Source organism: Pezoporus flaviventris, unplaced genomic scaffold (assembly GCF_033815535.1).
Source record: "Pezoporus flaviventris isolate CSIRO_AGI_PZ_B2104156 unplaced genomic scaffold, CSIRO_AGI_Pfla_v1 ptg000021l, whole genome shotgun sequence".
NCBI classification, from domain to species: Eukaryota; Metazoa; Chordata; class Aves; order Psittaciformes; family Psittacidae; genus Pezoporus; species Pezoporus flaviventris.
In genome coordinates this window covers 988,901-1,008,879 of record NW_026892569.1, presented here as the reverse complement: position 1 = coordinate 1,008,879, position 19,979 = coordinate 988,901, and the positions used below count along the sequence as shown (strand labels likewise).

The 19,979-nt window shown below is 43.3% G+C and overlaps 1 protein-coding gene across 1 annotated transcript; it reads left to right on the top strand.

The window, feature by feature from the left end:
- The first annotated feature begins 3,981 nt into the window (after positions 1-3,981).
- EDEM1 (ER degradation enhancing alpha-mannosidase like protein 1) lies at positions 3,982-18,264 on the top strand. Its single transcript, XM_061455693.1, has 12 exons — positions 3,982-4,545; positions 4,623-4,695; positions 6,231-6,334; positions 6,849-7,020; positions 9,090-9,273; positions 9,795-9,969; positions 10,520-10,640; positions 11,114-11,284; positions 11,867-11,940; positions 13,401-13,497; positions 13,963-14,148; positions 15,012-18,264. Exons 1-12 carry the CDS (start codon positions 4,151-4,153, stop codon positions 15,099-15,101), a joined length of 1,842 nt encoding a protein of 613 aa, XP_061311677.1. The 5' UTR covers positions 3,982-4,150; the 3' UTR covers positions 15,102-18,264.
- The last annotated feature ends 1,715 nt before the right edge of the window (positions 18,265-19,979 follow it).

Genomic DNA, 19,979 nt, shown 5'->3' with positions numbered 1-19,979 from the left:
GTATGAATTTGGTTGACAGCTCTTTGCTTGACATGGTATGTCAGGAATAGTTTCTACTAAATGTAAATAGCAGGGAGAGCTACAAAGGCCATCTGTGATGTGTGTACTCTAGAAAGTACATTTGTATTACTTCACAAAGTGACTAGGTTTTCAGAGCTGTTCCTGTACTGTTCTTCCAGATGGCTTAAGTATAGACCTTCAAGTGACTACTTGAATCCAGTGCAGAGGATTACACTTAATTTTGAAACAGAAAAGTGTACTAAGTCCTTCCAGAGGAGTGAGGCTGTTCTCACCACCTTTCAGCCTTGGACTTAAAAAACTGCTCACTCCTCTGGCACAGTTAAGTCCGAGGTTAAATCTTTTCTGTTCTAATGAAGGTGCGGAGCCTAAGGCAGATATTTAGCAGTGTTGTCTCCTGACCTTGAATGCTATAGTTGTGTTCTGCTTCTGGAAATCTGTTGGGCCAGTCTAATCTCTCATGATGATTACAGCAAACAAAGGCTGATGTAATTTCCCATTCTCAACAAAAGTTGCTTTTGGGTATGCATTTTACTAATATAAATTATTGTACTTAATAGCCATTGTCATGAAACCCATTTCTGATATGTCTGCAGTAGGCCTTGGCTGTTAGCATATTAAGAAAAGCAGGTCTTGTGAAAAGGCAAATACTGAGCCAGAGAGAAGTCTTGGTCATGAATATGCATGGGAGTTGGACATCAGTCATATGTTTATGATTTTGTGATGTGTTGCTATTGTGTGGTGTCTCAATGGTTTAAAATATCTTTCAACTCTAAATAGTTGGTGTTGATCAGTACAAGTGATGGCTCTTACTGATCATAGAGCAGCGAGTCTTCAGACTGAGAAGAGATGTTTGTGCATGCATTTGCAGCACTAGGCTGTGGGAGAGTTTTCTTTGTGGAAAAACATCAGTGTTAATGTGGATGGTGGTTTCTTTAAGTGCAGTTACAGTGCAGCATAATTATCATCATCATCCTGACTTTAGCTGAGTCTCTTAGCAGTTGCACAGAGCAGTTATGTCCAACATCTTGGCAACATGAAAGATGCACAAATGTGGAGCTGTTCTGTGATCTGTGGAACTAATAATGTGGTTTCTTACTGATTTGTGTTTTCTCTTTGCATCTTTATGGAAACAGGTTGGGAAGACAGTCCTTTTTGGATACTGACATATAAAGCTCCATAATCTTTACTTTCTGGTAGAAGAAAGGAGGCCAAAGAAAATGCCTTAAACAGTCGCTGATTAAATTAATATAGGGATGTTGTGCAGGGATCGATAATAACTTGAAATATGGCTTAGCCGCATTATCAAGCTTTTAACTTTTCTAAGGCTTAATTTTATAGTTACTGTGGCTGTGCAGTGGCATGTCATGATTTGCTTGTTGTGTGTTTACTGGATGTGAAAGAGATGCACTTCCTCCCAGTAGCATGCCCCAGCTCTGCTCCCTGCTGGCTTGCTTTTGCACTGACCCTGACTTGAGAGAGCTCGAATTCTAAACAGGGGGTGTAAATCAGGTTATTTGTCTTGCTGAGAGCAGTGCATTGCCAATGACACAAGCAGCAAAGCAGTGAATTGTGCTAAAGCAGAAGTAATGTGTGACTGCCTGGGACTGGTATGTGCTTCAGGACTTTCATTCCCAAAATGTGAGTGTAGAATGACTTGTCTCACTAGACTGTAAACCCTCAATGAGTAGTCCATTGCTTTAGGACTACAGATGTCGAATGTCAAAGTATGCCTTGGTGAAACATTAGGGTTTTCTTTTACATGTCACTTAAATGACAAACACAGAATGGCACTCAGAGGGGGTATGCACGTACTGTTTTAAAGGAAAAGTAAAATACTGGGTGTGTTTATTTCTGTCATAGTGGAAGCTGGGTAAGTAGACCTTTGTGCCAGGATTAGTGCCTTTAAATTATGACATTACAGGCTTTATTCTGTTAAAGGCAACATCTATCATTGTGATCGTTTTGCAGTGCTTCAATAAAGTGTTGTTGAAAACAATCCTTCTGCATATTCATCTGTAGTAGTACAGCTGCTTTTATTGTTCTTAGACATGTATAAGAAGCCCTCATTACCAAATTATGGGAAATGCCATTATACTCAAGTTAACCTAAAACTATCTATGCTAACATGTAATTCTTTACATCATTTGTGAGAGGAGCAAACAGGTTCACTCGTTGAAGCAGTCCTCTAACAGTGAAGAGAGCAAGTGGTGGTGTTTCCATATAGGCAGATATGTTCAAATACTAAATTCAGGAATTCTTTCCTGGCCTGATGGGGGAACTTTATGCTTTAAACATGTATTAGCAGAGCAGATCCTCTGGAAACCAATAGGAGTGTTAACTAAGTGACTTCATCTCAAAAGAGTGACCGTAAGCCTTGTGCTCAGTGGGGGCAACTTTCTGAGTATTTGGTCTGTGAAGTGCTCTCATTTGATTACCGCTTTGCTTTAGATGCTGAAAGCATTTGCTGGTCTCATTTGTGCTTCTGAAAAGACCTGTTGGGTAAAAATTCATAAACCATGTTACTCAACAAGCAAAGCAAATACGTGGGTAGAGAAGGAAAAAGCTGTGGTGGTGTGTGAAACTGTAAGCTAAACTTGGCTCTCAGGAGAGCATCACAGTGAAGTAAACTGGGAAGCTGCTTCTGTATAATTGTGTTAACTTGGGATGTGGGAAGATTTCAGTCTTTTCAACAATGTGGAGTTTTCCTTTTTTTTTTTTTTTTTATTAGAGTCAGTAAGTTAATCTTGGTGTATTAGTTTTTTGTGCTGAAGAGGGGAAAAACCCCCATTAAAAAGATGGATGAATTCCACAGGTTTTGGGGGCATTTTTTGTGGGTTTTGGTTTTGTGTTTGGTTGTTGTTTTTGTGTGGTTTTGTTTTTGTTTTTTTTTTTTCAGTTTTTCCATTCTACTGTTTCTGTTGTGATTGGTTTTGTTTCTGTTGCAATGAATGGAAAACAAAGAGCAAGATCTGGTTTTTGAAACAGAATGTATAAAATACAGGCTGAAGACAAATCATTAATGCCTGGTTGTCTGACAATGCATGGTAAGTCTTTATTTTTTTCCCTGTGCAGGCATTTTCCATATTGTCTCTATCAACTTGCTAACAGGTTGCAACACCAGAGTGGACACCAGCCTTAGTTCAACGATAAAACAGTTGCGGTTAGAACCACAGTTGGTGGTGTTACTGTCAGAGTTTCTAGGGTAGGTTGGAGATGTGTGTCCTCTTTACCTCCCCCAGCTGTAGTCTCTCTACTGCTGATTCTGTTCCATCTTTGAGAGGTTTTGTTTTTACCAGTACTGCTGTGAGTCTATTTTCACTTTTATATCTGGTCCTTGTCAGGCTTTCTATTTATACTGCTTTCTGATACCTGGAGCTTGTTCTTAGCTCTCTTCCAGCGCTGCACCGAACATTGCTTCACCATGGGCGCGGTGCCGCCGTAGTCGCAGCCGCTGCTCCGTTCCCCATCTGGCTGTTTGAGCAGTTCAGCTGTCAGCCCCCTCCGTCTCCCCCACTTCCATACCCCAGGAGCACAGCACGGCTTCCTCTGAACTCCCCGCCTCTTTCTCCCGCGGGTGAGGAGGGAAGCCGGTCCTGACACATGGGGGACCGCTCCCCGGCGAGGCTTCGCTTACTGCTGGTCACAGCGAGGGTGCTGGGTGCCGCCTGTGGGGTAAGAGGGTCTAGGCTGTGCAGCAGCAGGAGGGCCGGGTTGCAAACGTTACTGTACTCGATGGGGTGTTGAAAAACGCCGCTCCCTGTTCTCCGCCGCACTCCCGATAGCGGAGAGCCCCCACTTCTCCACCTCCGCCTCCGGGGCTGGGCCGGGCGCAGGCCTCACCCCTCTTCCGGGTGGGGCCGCCCCGCCGCCAAGCCGTGCCACGACAGCCCCGGCCGCCCCGTGCCCCGCCCCGCCGCTTTAAGGCTCGCAGCGGTTCCGCCCGTGAGTGACGGCGCTGCTCTCCCTGTGACCGACGGGCGGTCCCGGCTCGGCCAATGGGAGCCCCGCGCCCCGTGTTTCCCTTCCGCTGTTAAAGGGGGCGCGGCGCGGAGCAGCGCGGTGGGGTTCGCAGTGCGGGGCGAGGGGAGCGGCGGCCCCTTTAAAGTATGCGCGCGGCGCGCAGGTGACCATGCAATGGCGGTCGGTGCTGCTGGGGCTGCTGCTGCTGAGGCTGGCGCTGCAGGCGCTGCTGGCGCTGCTGCCCGCGCTGGCGCCCGGCCTCTGCCTGCGCCGCCGCTTCCCCTTCACCTTTCCGCCACCGCCCGGCGCCGCCGGCTCCTCGCACTGGGGCTCGCTGCTGTGGCGGGACGGCCATGGCGGCGGGGCGGCGGCGGCGGCGGCGGGGGGTGACGAGTACGAGCAGCGGTACAGCGCAGCCTTCCCGCCGCAGCTGCGGGCCCGGCTGCGCGACGCCGCCCGCGGCATGTTCGTGTTCAGCTACGACAGCTACATGCAGCACGCCTTTCCCCGGGACGAGCTCGATCCGCTGCACTGCCGCGGCCGCGGACCCGACCGCCGGGACCCGTGAGTGGCGGGGGGAAGCGGGGCGGGGAGCGGGGAGCCAGGCGCGCCGGGCCTGACGCCCGGTTCTTCCCTTCCAGCTCCAACCTCAACATCAACGATGTCCTGGGGAACTACTCGCTGACGCTGATCGACGCGCTGGACACGCTGGCGGTGAGTCCGTGGCGGGGCCGGGGAGGGTGGGCGCTGCTCCTGCAGGGAACGCTGCCTTCTTTTCTTCTGTCCGTCCATCCATCCGCGACCGCCCTGCTGTGTTGTACGAGAAGGCTCCTTGGTCGCCCCGTTAAGTTTAACCCCCAGGGAAGTTCGGGACGCTCTGAACTTTGCCAGCTGAACTTTGCTGATCAGTTCAAAGGTGCATTAATGTAGCTGGGATGCATTGCCGCAGAGTAATTCTTCTGCTAATTAAAGTCAGAAAGCCGTGTCTTGGTGGGATATGGATATTAACATCTGAAAGGCTTAAGTGGGTCGATGGGAGATTTTAGCGATGTGAAATCCCGGATGCTTCTTGGCATGTATGAGTTTCATTTGCTCTGTTAATCCTCGAAACGGGTGCTTGTTGCTCTCATTTTTGCAGCCAGGGCAGATTCTTGGCCTTCTGGAGTGTCACTGATGCACTGGATCCAGAGTGCATTTCTCGCTTCTTGTGCAGAAGGTGGTGTGTGCATGCTCTCTTTGTGTTACAGAATACTTGCCGTTGCTACCATGGAACTGCAGTTCTGTAGGGAGGAGGTCTCAGCTGTTTAACTGAACAGAACTGAAAGCAGGAAGTTGGTTTTAACTGAAGCAGTGGGTAGGGATCCATGCTGCGTGGCTGGTGGTGTGTTGGCTGAACAGTTGCCTTCCTGTGCTCATTCACCAGTGGCTCAGTGTCCCATCCATACCTTTTGGGACAGTACATAACTTTCTCAACTATAAAACTTCTGATTCCTAGAGTCTCATGTGTTTTGGAAGCTTCTGCATGGAGAATGCCTACTTAGCTCTTTGTCTACTCAGATCAAGCATTTCTGGGTAGCAGAAAGAGCGGGCAGGCTGGCATATGGTTAAAGTGCTCAGGAGTTCTGTACACCCGCCCATACCTGAACTAATACAAGCAGGACCCTGTGTTTTTCTTCCATATTCCTGTTTCCTTGAAGCTGGGTCTATCTCTGGATATAGTGGAAATCAATTGCTAAGGTATACCTAAAGAAAACTGGCATGGGGGAACTTATTGGGCAGGGTGTGCAGTGTTGAGTAAAAAGCCAGAAAGACTGGTCTTCACTGGTCAAGTAAATGAGTCAGGCTTCATTGTTCTGCAAACTGTGTTACCTTTTAAGCTAAACTGAACTATTAAGCTGATAGTTCAAGCAGTTAAAACACTCAATGTGCTAGATCTTAAGAGTAGACTTATGCTCTAAAAGATCACCCAGAAGACCAGTATTGGGGGTGGAAGAGCATGTAAGTGCATAGGTTGGTAAAACAGACAAAAATATACCTGTTGATTTCCCTGTTTTCACATACTTCTTAAAAATGAACTTTTACATGTCAGTAGGATGAGTAACTTCCTGAAAGTCTTTTTAGTAGGAGCTTGCAATACTCAGTTCTGTGTCTAGTTAATATGTTTATTGGTCTAAAATGTAAACTTGTCATTCTGTTTCCTAACCCTCTTCTGAAGCAATTAAATAAAATAGCCTTGTTTTTATATCAAGGTAATGGGAAACTCCTCGGAATTCCAGAAAGCAGTGAAGTTGGTGATTGACACAGTTTCATTTGATAAAGACTCAACAGTCCAAGTTTTTGAGGCAACAATCAGGTATGTGGCTCTTAAGTTTCTGTCTTTAAATCGATGACAAGTTTAAAGACTTGGTGTGCATATATGGCAGAAACCAAGTAAAATCATCAATAAAAATGTCTTTGGTAGGCTTTGCCCCATAATTGTTCCTTAAATAAGGTGGTTTTTAACCTTTCATGAAAAACAGATACTCTGTTTTTGTTTTCTTCTGTGGAGCTGTTCGCTTTCACTTTTGTTTTAAGCAAAAAATAGGCCTGTCTTCCCTGGAGATGAGATTAAGATACTGTCTGATTTTGAATGGCTTAATTTGCTGAATGTCTTAAACAGTCTTTATTTAATTGCTGCTTACCTTGGCTAAACTTTCTTTTTTTTCTGAATACTGAGTTTATATAACAACTTTACTGCCATTTGCAGGGGCAAGGAAGTCTTTGCTCACAAACACACTTGGTATGTTGTAAGGAGCTACTCGGTTCAGATCAGAAGAGCTAGGTTCAGATCAGATTTAAAAACTGAAGATCCTTTCCTTTTCCCATAGGGTTTTGGGAAGCCTGCTTTCTGCCCACATAATAATCACAGATACCAAACAGCCTTTTGGTGATATGACCATTAAGGATTATGACAATGAACTGTTGCATATGGCTCATGACCTAGCAGTGAGATTACTTCCAGCCTTTGAGAACACCAAAACTGGAATTCCATATCCTCGGGTAAGTGAGCACAGGAACATAGTGGGGAAATAATCTAAAAGCAGTAATTCCCCTGTCCTGCAACTCAAATTCTGTGCCCTGTGTGTACCTGTATATGTATGCTGGGGTACTGAACCTGCTCGAAATGACATTAAAAAGGTGTGGGGGGAAACTGCTAAGTTATGGTGACATGGACCTTATAAGTGGCTCCTTATGCCTAGTAAATGTTTTCTTTAGGCTGTTCTTTCACTCTGTATTGTTCTGTATGGGTCAGTAGTCATTTGTTTCTGTGCTGTTTGGTTGGAGTGTGCCCTTGCTGCCCCATGCTTTCTTCCGTTATATCTCATGCAGTGACAAACACTGCTGTCAGTAAGAAGGTTAATAAGAAATACTTTGAAGGTAAATAGCCTGGGAAAGTAACTACTGAGAATGACTTGGTTCTAAGATAATTGTGATAAAATAAAACTAATCTGAAGTATTTGTTATACTGGGCTTGGAATTTATAATTTGCTGAGTACTCAGGAATCATAGAATCATAGAATAGTTAGGGTTGGAAAGGACCTTAAGATCATCTAGTTCCAACCTCCCTGCCATGAGCAGGGACACCTCACACTAAACCAGGTCACTCGAGGCTCTTTCCAAACTGGCTTTGGACACTGCCAGGGTTGGAGTATTCACAACCTCCCTGGGCAGCCCATTCCAGTGCCTTACCACCCTTACAGTAAAGAACTTCTTCCTTATATCCAATCTAATCTTCCCCTGTTTAAGTTTTAACCCGTTACCCCTTCTCCTGTCACTACAGTCCCTAATGAAGAGTCCCTCCCCAGCATCCCTATAGGCCCCCTTCAGACACTGGAAGGCTGCTATGAGGTCTCCACGCAGCCTTCTCTTCTCCAGGCTGAACAGCCCCAACTTTCTCAGCCTGTCTTCATACGGGAGGTGCTCCAGTCCCCTGATCATCCTCGTGGCCTCCTCTGGACTTGTTCCAACAGTTCCATGTCCTTTTTATGTTGAAGACACCAGAACTGCACACAATGCTCCAGGTGAGGTCTCATGAGAGCAGAGTAGAGGGGCAGGATCACCTCCTTCGACCTGCTGGTCACGCTCCTTTTGATGCAGCCCAGGATACGGTTGGCTTTCTGGGCTGCGAGCACACACTGCCAGCCCATGTTCATTTTCTTATCAACCAACACCCCCAGGTCCTTCTCCACAGGGCTGCTCTGAATCTCTTCTCTGCCCAACCTGTAGTTGTGCCTGGGATTGCTCCCACCCAGGTGTAGGACCTTGCACTTGGCATGGTTAAACTTCATGAGGTTGGCATCAGCCCACCTCACAAGCGTGTCGAGGTCCCTCTGGATGGCATTCCTTCCCTCCAGCATATCAGCAGAACCACACAGCTTGGTGTCATCGACAGACTTGCTGAGGGCGCACTCAATCCCACTGTGGTCTTCTCAAATACCGTGTCCTTCTCCTTGAACACACAGTTCGCAAGGAGAAGAATGTCAGCTCTAGTGGAACAGCACTGAACTAGTTAGCACTTACCTGACTGCTTTTGATTTTTGAGCACAGCAGCATTGCTTTTCTTCCAGACCTGTCAGCCTGTAGAAACATGAACTTTCATTTCTATTCAAAGTCTGGTAAATCAGTTGAGGGTGGTGTAATTTCTCTTCAACATTTTGTTGCATGGGGAAGTTCAGGAGTGTTCAGTGAGGAAACTCTTGGTTTCAAGAGCAGTAAAAGATGGGGAACAGCACTGCCATCACCCTTGGAAGAACTTGAATGTTTAGTAGAAATGATGAAAAAGTGGTCTGAAATTTGGGATGATGAACAAGTAAGAGAGGAGCAAAGTTAGGATTGCTGTCATTAAGCACGATGTTAAAGCTGTAAGATGAATTTCACAATTTTTTCAGGAAAGCTTTTTAACCAAGGAGTGATACTCTGGCTTTCTAAATATATACACCTTGCATGCTACGTATTGCAAAATGTAATTGAAAGGCTTTCTAATAAATATAAGACTGGAGATGAGAGCACAACTGCATGAGGTGCAGCCTGCCTTATCACTGTTTGCACTCTGTTTACCTTCTTCACAGGTCAATCTGAAGAATGGGGTACCTCCAGACAGCAATAATGAAACCTGTACTGCAGGAGCTGGTTCCTTGCTGGTGGAATTTGGGATCCTTAGCAGGCTGCTTGGTGATTCCACGTTTGAGTGGGTGGCCAGGAGAGCCGTCAAAGCACTCTGGAGTCTCAGGAGCAATAACACTGGGCTGCTAGGTAATCTCCTCTGATGAGATGCTGTATTGACTGGCTCCATGTTTTGACCTACCTCAGTTTCCTTTAGCAGAATGCCATCATGCTACAAGTTTCTTTGACGTATCATAAACCTTATCAGTCTGCTTCCTCTGTAGCTCTTAAGTCATGCTCTCCCTGTGTACTTGTGATCTGTGTTGATCAAATGGCATTGTGTAATTTTGTAAGAAAAATGAAGTATCTTAATGAGTTCTTAGAACACAAGTCTCCAAAGACACATTTTTTTGTGAAACTGGGAAATGAAATTGAGGTTCTTGCATTTGTATCCCCATTAATATAATTTGGATTGGCAGATGACTAAAAGTACTTAAACCAACTGCATGCGTGTGCTAGGTCCTTGAATGAATGCACTTAACACGTCATTTTGATAGTAGTCTTTGATCATTTCTCAGGACTTTTTGAAGATAATATTTCTGAGTGCTGGTTCTTGATTTCTGTGCTGTACTTGTCAACTTTAGTCTTAACTTTTTTGTCTGTTCTGAAAGGAAATGTCGTGAATATTCAAACTGGTCATTGGGTTGGAAAGCAAAGTGGATTGGGAGCAGGGTCAGATTCTTTCTATGAATACCTTCTGAAGTCTTACATCCTCTTTGGAGAAAAGGAAGACTTGGAGATGTTCAATGATGCTTATCGAAACATTCAGAACCACTTAAGAAGAGGGTATGTTATTTCATATGAGTATCAATTCCTTAAGCAATGACCCAGAGCGAGATATGATTGTATAGTGTTTTGTGGCATGCTCTAGAAATCAGTGTTCTCTTTTTTTCTTTAAAAAAACAGTATCTTATTTCCATGGTAGTCACTGTGGAAATAAATTTTAATGTTCCTTTCACTCCATGGTCATTGGTGTGAAGAAGCTAAACTGGTTACCATGCAAGTTAGTAAATGTGAAGCTGAGAGAAGGCTGTAGAACTGCAAAGGAAATATATTAAATTGGTTGGTTTGGTAATTCTTAAGGCCTGATCTTGCCTACCATGACTTTCTGGTAGAGATTCTGCTGACGTAACTTTAGGATATGATGTCCATACCTTTATGAATGAATTTGTCTGTGAGCATGACTGACCTTTTTGTTCTTTTCAAAATGGGTTTGAACCTAGCATGACAAATGTGTGGCTTATTCTCTTTGCTGGTGGCAGTGCTGTGGAATGAAATGTGCACTGTGTTCTTCTAGAACAGTGAATAGTTACATGTGCTTATTGTTACTTGGCAGTCGAGAAGCTTGCAATGAAGGTGAAGGTGACCCTCCTTTGTATGTTAACGTGAACATGTTCACAGGACAGCTGATGAACACGTGGATTGACTCTTTGCAAGCATTTTTTCCTGGACTACAGGTAAACTTCCATTCTGTTCAGGACAGCACAATGCAGTAGAGAGGTGTCAGAAAGGCCCATTCTAATCCTAGGCTGGGAATGAATCTAAGCATCTCTTGAGATGAGCTTCAACCTGCAGGTTTACGTCTGGCTGTTCTGATAAGGCAGTTTTAGAGCAGTTCAGCTTCTACATCAGCATAACAATATTGGAAGGCCTGGCCTGCTGCCTACTAGATTTGAGATACTTTTATCTTTTTTCATTTAACCTTAGCATTTGTATACTATGCTGTGAGGCTGAGCTCTGCTAGAGCTTTTGATGCAATGGAACTACTGTATTAGCTTTCTTTTGTGGGAGAGGGAGAGGGTTGGTGATTTTTTTGTCTCACCTTATGAGGGGAGTGTTTTATTATATGGCATGTTTTTGTACAGAGGGAAAAGTAATTTGCTGGCTTGCAGTATTAAGCCTGCATGTTTATGGCTGTTATTGTGCCTAGGTATTGATAGGAGATGTGGAAGATGCTATTTGTCTCCATGCTTTTTATTATGCCATATGGAAACGATACGGAGCTCTCCCAGAAAGATACAACTGGCAGTTGCAGGCGCCGGATGTTCCCTTTTATCCACTAAGACCAGAGTTAGTGGAATCCACATATCTTCTTTATCAGGTACTTGACTTTTCTGCGCTTATACCTCATGTTTTGGCAAAAATGGCTTTGTTCAGAAAGTCACTTTTTCTGCCCCTAGCCTCTGGCCTGCTAAAATCTGCTGCTTTGGGTCTGCCTGTTCTTATACGGAGGTCTCCGTTTAGGCACTAGATTGTTATGCACTGTAGTTCCTGTGTTGTTTGCTTTAAAAGTAACACTTTTCTTATAGGACAGACAAAAAGGAGGCTAAATGACCTTTTAAAGAAACTGCTAGCAAATTTTTACAAGGTGGAGACTTGTGACTTAACAGAAATAGCTGAAGTAAATGTAATAGCTTTCCTTGCTATGTAGTCTAGGCAGAGTCTCCAGCTGGCAGGAGATACACTAAACTAAAATAACTGTGGCTGCGAGAAAGCTATCCAAAATGTTTGAATTTACTACATATTGTATTGGTATTTGCACTAAAGCAGATGTGAGAAACTTGCAGACAGTAATCTAAGTCATGTTCCTATAAAGATAAGCTTGCTATAATATATGAGAATTTGATAATACTAGGCCTTTGTTGAAATTGCTGATTAACTCTTGTCTGTCTTCATTATTTAGGCCACAAAGAACCCGTTTTACCTTCATGTGGGGATGGATATTCTGCAGAGTTTGGAAAAATATACAAAAGCAAAGTCAGTTTTCAATGTTCTATTGTCTTTTCTCACTGCTATGCACATATATTTTATTATATAAATATTCTATAGAATCTGATCTGCCAAATGTATGTAAACCAGAAAACCCATGAAAGCCACAAGTGGTGATTTATTTATTGAGTAATGATTTCTGTCTTACCTCAAAATGAAACTACAGTCCAGTGACAACTTTATGGCTTAAGAATTTTATCACTACTTTGCAAAATGCACTGTTTGATCAGTTGCTGAAAACCGGTAAATTAATAAGTGTTTTTTTTCTATGGATCCTGCAAGAATATTTCTCACATCATGGGCCCATGATGTATAACTAAAGTGGAAGGATGGCCTTTAAGGCAGATGCTGTTGCATATTGGCTTTCATTTCAAGACAGTAGCAGTGAATCCTGACTGTGATACTGAGAGACTCACATGAAAGACAGCGAATTTTTATTCAACTATTGGTATTTACTGATTTTGTAGACAAGTCTGTATTAACCATAGGAGAGTGTACACCAGTACTGATCTGCAGTTAAGTGGCATTCAGGCGCTGTGTAGGGGGTTGACTGGAAGAATTACAAGCTTCATATGTTAAGTTCGGGGGGGGGAGAGGTGTGTGTGTGTGTGTGTGTTAAGAGTGGGTAGTTTGGGAAGAAACCTTTACATAAAGGACTTGGAACAAGTCCAGAGAAGGGCCACGAGGATGATCAGTGGACTGGAGCACCTCCCGTATGAGGACCAGCTGAGGAGTTGGGACTGTTCAGCCTGGAGAAGAGAAGGCTGTGTGGAGACCTCATAGCAGCCTTCCAGTATCTGAAGGGGGCCTATAGGGATGCTGGGGAGGGACTCTTCATTAGGGACTGTAGTGATAGAAAAACGGGTAATGGGTTCAAGCTTAACCACAGGAAGTTTAGATTGGATATGAGGAAGAAATTCTTTACTGTGAGGGTGGTGAGGCACTGGAATGGGTTGCCCAAGGAAGTTGTGAACGCTCCATCCCTGGTGGTGTTCAAGGCCAGGTTGGACAGAGCCTCGAGTGACCTGGTTTAGTGTGAGGTGTCCCTGCCCATGGCAGGGAGGTTGAAACTAGATGATCTTAAGGTCCTTTCCAACCCTAACTATTCTATGATTCTATGAGACCAGGCTTCCTGAGCTGGATTTTTCCCATGTGCTCAGAATGGGGAAATTCCCTGTTTTCTTCTGGGTATTGCGAGAGTATCTTGCTTCTTTGAGAGACTCTTAACAAATCTGCCCAATGGATTAGGTGAACCATAGGGTCAATGACTGTAGTCTCATCAGAACACTGGAAAGCAGTAATCAGTGCTTACTAGTAAAAAAGACTTGTTTCATTTTAACCTCACCCCTAATGACAGTTGGAGTGGTCTGAAGTTAAGGGATATTGAAGGAACTCTTCAAGAACAGAATGTGTAGGAACTAAACTCAAACCAATCTTAAATTTGGCAGGTGTGGCTATGCCACATTACATCATGTTGTAGAGAAGACAAAGGAAGATCGAATGGAGAGCTTTTTTCTCAGTGAAACATGTAAATACTTATATCTGGTACGTGTATGTTCATTTCAAGGGTACTCTTGCATCTACTGCTTAGCTTTGAGCTAAATTGTTACTTGTAGCCATTTTGCCTGCCTCACAGCAGCCTCCCATTCCTCCCCATCAGGATTTGGCAGTCAATCTCCTTTAGTGCAGAAAAGCAAATAAATCTGTGACTGAATAGAAATAGTGAAAGCCAGCCCAGCAATGCCTGTATAGTGCAGCATAGAAAAATAAGGGCAGTTTAAGTTGTGTGAGAAGTCTTTCTTTTGCCTCTCCCCTTTTAACTGCTAAAATAAATCACTTGCATTAAAACTATTTCCATTTGCTCTAACAGTAGTTGGCCATTTAGTACTAAGAGGTATGCTTTTTGCTTGATCCTTCAAATGCATGAGTGTATCCTTTGTAATTTAATGTTGATGGGATGTGAAGAATGTTGCGTGCATACTGTAGCTGTCTCTCCTATCTCTTGTTTAGTTGTTTGATGAAGAAAATCCAGTGCATAAATCTGGAAATAAGTATATGTTTACTACTGAGGGACATATTGTGTCTGTGGATGAACGTTTCCGTAACTCACTGTGGCAAGACATCCTCCCTGGAGAAGAGGACGGCTCAGAAAAAATTAAACCTAATGAGTTAAAGGCAGTCAACTTCAGCTCTAATGTAAGGAATGCACAGATTGTTTCTGGTTGTGTGGCTGGAGGAGGGATGTATGTTGAACTGGGTTAGGCAGTAGGAAAAGAGCCATTTGGAAGTGTTACTTTAAAGCTCAGCAGTTGTTTGCCTTACAAATGTCAACTGTGAGAAGGTCCCTTGTGAAAAACACTTCAAGTAGCGGAAAGAATGGATTAGGATAATGTGAGAGTGATTATGTTGAAGGTGAAACCTGTCCCTTTTAAGCATTTTGCAGCAATTAGTTTGTGCTTTGTTAATTTATTTCCTATTATTTTTCCTTCACCTGTTCTTTGCCCTTCAAATTTTCCAGTGTTGCTGTGATGGGGAGAGAGAAAAGCAGAGAGGGTATTTAAACAAAACTTTTCTTCCTTCAGAATGGATTTGAGGCATGTAAAGGTGACCTTTATTACCTAGGCATCAACTGAGTGCAGAGCTATGGATCCAGTGCCTATCACCAACCAAAACAGATACGCTTTTAATACACAACAGTATTTTTAAGTCTCTGGTAGTAGGCTCTAGCATGGTTCCTTTTCTCCTCCCCCCAGTCCTGCAAAAAAAAGAGCATTATTTTAAATGTTCACAGTTGTCATAGTGAAGGAAGGCTCAGTTGAATAACAAGCTGCAGTAGTTTGGCATGTATTTAGAAGCTTGCAGCTGGCACTGGGAAAACACTTGCTGCTCATTTATGTGGTCTGTGCTGGTAAGTTTGCAAAGAGCAAGAGAAAGTGAGGAACAAAAGCTCTATTGGGTACAGTTTTCTGTACTGGGAGGAAATGTAGGGTTGCTGATGCTGAAATGGTTATGGAAGGTATGGGATTGCCTGTTTTCACACATTCTGATTTTGTTAACAGTGTAACAGAGTTCCTGATGAGAGGAGATACTTGCTGCCATTGAAGAGTAACTACATGAGACAGATTGATCGAATGGTGGGCTTGATCTGAATGGTTCTTCAGAGTAACTTTTACTGTATGTCAGGAGGAGCATGGGATTTGACTGTAGACATTCCTCTCCTCTTCAGCTACACACCTGCATATGCTGAGTCACTTGGGTTTTTCCCATGCCTGTTAGTTTTCAGTTATGGACCTGAAGGGAGATCAAGTTCCCTTACAAGTTCAGTCTTCTGAGCTGCGGTAACTTCACATGCCACCTGAACAGAGATTTCTTTAAGACCTCCTATGCAAAATGTTGGAAATGAAGGCTGAATATGCTTAAAAAAAAATGGCATGTGCCACTTAGCTACCTCTTTGTAGCTGTGTTACAAATGTCCCTTTAGAAAAGGGTCTAGTATTTAATTTCAAATGATTTTGGGATTGGGGAAGGAATGGGAAAGTGCAATTTCTTACACCAAGTTTTAACTATTGAGTTATTCTGACTAGCAATACACAACCTTAAGTACTACTCAGGTAGGAGCCCACTGGTAATGGGTTTTGCTGAAACAAAACATCACTTTATCTGGAATAGTATCTTGAAAATGTAACTCCTGATCATGTAAAAAGCTATCAGTGTAGTCATGACATTCCTCAGTTACATGGAACTGCACGGTCGCAAGAGCCTGTAGCTATAGAAACCAGTAATAAAACAAATCAGGTGCCTTTTTTTTTTTACAGGGGAATGGGTTGGGAGGGAAGGGGAAATTGCCACTTAGCTTTCCAAGCAGCTAACTTGCTTAGCTGAGCAGAAGTTCCAAAAGTTGCATTGTCTGCCATGTTTTTAGTGCCTTTTCCAGACAGATGCTGCTAAGAACTGGTATAACAGTACATGAAGAACAAGCTATTCCACATTCCTGTCAGCATTAATATATTAGTGCCTTAAATTTTGTTCTCTAGGGAAAAATTGAGCTTGTTTGGGAAAATGGATAAAGTATTTCTGATTGGCTGATTACAAAATACAGTGGATCCCAAAGTAACTTGCGTATGAGATGACTTCTCTTTTTTTAAGAGACTGGAACAATTTCAGCCTCTGTGCCCATCCCAGAGTGTTTCTGAGTTTTATTAATCTGGGCAGAGTTTATTCTCTGTGTTAGTGCAGTCAGTAAGAGGGCTGCCTCTGCATCGTCCTGGAGATGGAGGTAGAGGTCTGAGCCTGCATTGTGCCAACTTCCCTGTGCCACAAGATAGTTTAGTGTATGCCACTGTAATGAGTTTGTGGGTACAGCAGCTGCCAGTGCTGACTGCTGTGCTACCTGTGCAGTGTACCTGTGACCTGTGCCTTCTGGTTCCAGTGAGGAATGGTGAGAACCTGTTGTTGCTGCATCCCAGCTTCTTGAACTGCAGCTCAGTTATGTTTGAGGAATAACTATAGACTTCCAGGAAGAGAGCAGTTAAATTCAAGCAGGGTTGTTGAGGATTGAAAACTAAGTGAGGCCAAAACAACTTACTCTAAAGTTATTTGGGGTTTTATTGCTTTTGGTGGTGTTTTTTTTTCTCTAGTGACTCCCTGTTGCTTACATGCTTTTTAATTTTGACTACAGTTGAAGTAGCTGAATGTTACTGTTGGGTTAATTATTTTTAAATGAAGGCTTAAACATAAGGGCAAACTTGGTCTGCTGTATTTTCACGTTCTCATAACAACATCGGTTTTCATCAACCAGATGTTGCAACTCAAAGCATTTCTAATAAATATGGCGTTATGAAGAGGTTATTGTTTGAATCTTTTAGTGTACAGATGCATCTCAGGGACTTTGTTGTAGATTCTCCTATTCCATTATAGTTGGATCTTGTATTCAGGCAAAAAAATACCAATCGTGTTTTCTCACTTTTACTGTGTGTGTTTGAATGGGAGGGAAGGCTGGAGGGGGGAGAGGGAACCATAAGATTTCACAAAACATTACAGTAGTCAGTTGCCTTGATGTTTGGGGCAGCTGCAGTTCCAACTCCTGTAGGGTTGGCTTTGCAGACCTGTTACTGGAATGTCTTAGTTGCCTGTTTAAAAGCAAAACCTAAATTCAAGGTGTTAACGATCCAAAGAGGTATTGGAGGGGTTCAAGGTAGAGTTTCTTGACCAGTAAACATTGCCTGGGCATGCAGGTACACTTCAGTCTGTCATCGTGTAAAGAAGTGCAGGAGGCTGCATGAAGAGAAGTGCTTTCTGCTGACTGAGGGAGGCAAACATATCTGGGCTTTCTGAAATGCTGCTACTGGGCCAGATCTAATTGTAGCTCTAAAATGACAAGTACCTGGAAGCCTAATGCAGTGTTCCGCAACTGGCCATTTAAAGTCATGGCGTGACAGATGCTGCCCTAGGTGTGCTGGTGGCTGCTGGTCATGATTTTTCCCTGCCTTGCAGTTAAGCTCTCTGAATGTGCATTTCATTTGCACTTGTAACTGCCTCTCAGTGTTTTGTGCCTTCTGCAACACCTGAGCCCTGGTGAGGGTTCCAGCTGAGTGTTATGTACAGAAATCTGCTTTAGAGTTGTCCTCAGCGAATTACACGGCTGTAATGAAGCTGTGCAACTGTTCTGCCACCGTGATTTTCCCTTCTTGTATATCACCAGAAATAGAGTGATAGGTAGCTAAAATGGAACAGTATTGGCAGGTACCACAGCCTTTCAGCCCTTAGTGACTTGGACCATTAGTTACAGTGCCAAATAGTGTATGGTCAGCTTCAGCCAAATACATATGGTTAGAAACTGCATTGGAATTTGTGCAAGGTGAAGGTGATCATTCATCTTTCATAGGAGCAGCTTTTGTCTACAAGGAGACTGGTGCTGACTCCGTGGTAAAAGGTGTTGGATTCTTTACAGAGCCAACTTTTCTTCCTCTTTGTTTTAAAAATGCTTTGATATGTTTTTACTCTATAATGGTCGGGCACATTCTATACACTAAAATTGAACCTTTTGTGTAAGTCAATGATACCAAAATGAAATTGGTAACACTGCTGGAATAACTTGCTGAAACAGACTTTCGTATTTCTTGGTATAATGTGCAATATCAACTTTTCCTAATTACAAATGCGATGGATGCTTAATTGTTGTTTTTCCATGAAGTATTTAATTGCGGATGGGAAATCTTTAAGAGGACCAAATGCTTTTCATGAAACGTCCTGAATTTTCAACACCAAGCTTAAATTTTATGAATCTACATTAAAAAATTGTGTATTTGACCACTTTTGTGTGTGTTTTTCTCATAGTATAGTTCTTGTAAGGTCATTGTGAAGCTTGCAGATTTCCCAAACACGGGGAGTGTGTATACCTGATCTTTGCCCTTCACCAATCAGGAAAACAACAGTCGAGTAGAACTGGGAGTAGGGGTGAGTAAAGGAAGGCATAACCTGAAACCTGTGTGCAAGCAGATTTGTGGCTCTCATTTAAGTCCTCTGTGACTTGGCCAATCTGAGGAGCTCAAGACCTTGACTTCTTTGAAATAACAAAGAGTCCCTGCTGAGTTCTCTGGTGCTGTTGTAGGTGTCTCTGACAGTCCTGCTGTGTGGAAAGAATGGAAGTCCCTGACTCTGCTGCAGAGGGTTGGGTGGCTGGGAATTCCTCTTGTTCTGTGAGCCAGCCTTAGTGGTAAACTGTTGCTGCTAAGTGTTGCTGTCTGTTACAGCAAATACCATTACTTGTAACGACTTGTACTTTACTTGTCAGAGGTTAGGCATACTGCTGGGTATTCCGGGGAGGAGGAAAGAGGCTATCTCAACCAGAACTTGATGATTCTTTGTCTCCAAAGATAGCTTGGCTGTGTCTTCACCTTAAACCTGATTAGCTCAGGAAAACATAGTTGAGGTGTGCAAGAAATAGCTTTTATCTTCCCTAAGAGAAATTATACTTCTCAGCTATGCCCTTGCAATAACATGGAAAATGAGTTAATGGTTTGCAGAAGTGCTTCCTCTCTTGCCAGCTTCATCTGCCTTGATTACTAGACATGAGATGCCTTCTTATGTATGCTGGGTTTTCATCTAGTTAGAACAAGGGATGGCTCCTTACTGCAGGAAAACTAGAGAAGAACTTCCCAAAACAAAAAGCCTGCCCCTCAACCCCTTCATTCTCCCTGCATAATGGCTGGAGGGACAGCCTACTCCAAAAGCGGTGATTTGATGTGGGAAGAAGAAAGGAAGTGTGGCAGCATCAAGCTGTTGGCCTTGTGAGCAGGTAGCGGAGTCTGGGTAAGTACTGACCTCCTTGCTCTTGTTTCCTGATAACGGCTTGCTTAAGCTGGTCTGTGAAGAGTGTAATGCAGGTGGGGATTCTGCACTGTGAACTCTTCCCGGTCTGTAGATAACTGTACTTTGGGAAATAGCACAGTGATATTTTTTTATTTCTCCTGGATTTTCTTTTTTCTCTTTGATTGACATTCTATCTTCTGCTGTTTTCTGGTTTGTCGTCTTGATTCAAAGCCTGTTGAAGCTGACAGGACGTTTTCTGTTGTCTGTCTTGATCAAACTCAAAGTTACAAGGAAGGGTCTATTGATCATTACTGATTGGATTTTTGCAGTGTTTGAAGTTCATCTGAATTTTTAGATGAGGATGATGTGTTTTGCACATTTCCTACTACTTTTGCTGGGTTTAGACTTCTAAGCGTCAATTCTGAAGTGAGTGTAAATGGACTGAAATCTAATTCTGGGGAAAGAACCTGGGCTTTAATGTTTCCCATTGTGTTTGTATGTTTACTAGTGGTGTCAATGCCCTCAGCTACTATTTGCTGTCCATATCTTGCCTTGCTTCCTAATCTGCTGTTGGACAGGTGGTTGGTCAGTGTGTTACAGCTCTGAAGTCAAGACTGAGTGTTTTGACTGCAGTTTCTTCTAATTCACATTTAAGAAAATGCCTCAAAAAAGCCACTCTTCCCATCCTGGGTTTTCTGGCAGACTTGAGTACGGTA

Coding starts and splice junctions, on each gene's coding strand:
- EDEM1 (XM_061455693.1), top strand. CDS start 4,151: ATGCAATGGCGGTCGGTGCTGCTGGGGCTGCTGCTGCTGAGGCTGGCG. Junction 4,546..4,622: donor GGACCCGACCGCCGGGACCC/GTGAGTGGCGGG, acceptor CTTCCCTTCCAG/CTCCAACCTCAACATCAACG. Junction 10,641..11,113: donor CATTTTTTCCTGGACTACAG/GTAAACTTCCAT, acceptor TATTGTGCCTAG/GTATTGATAGGAGATGTGGA.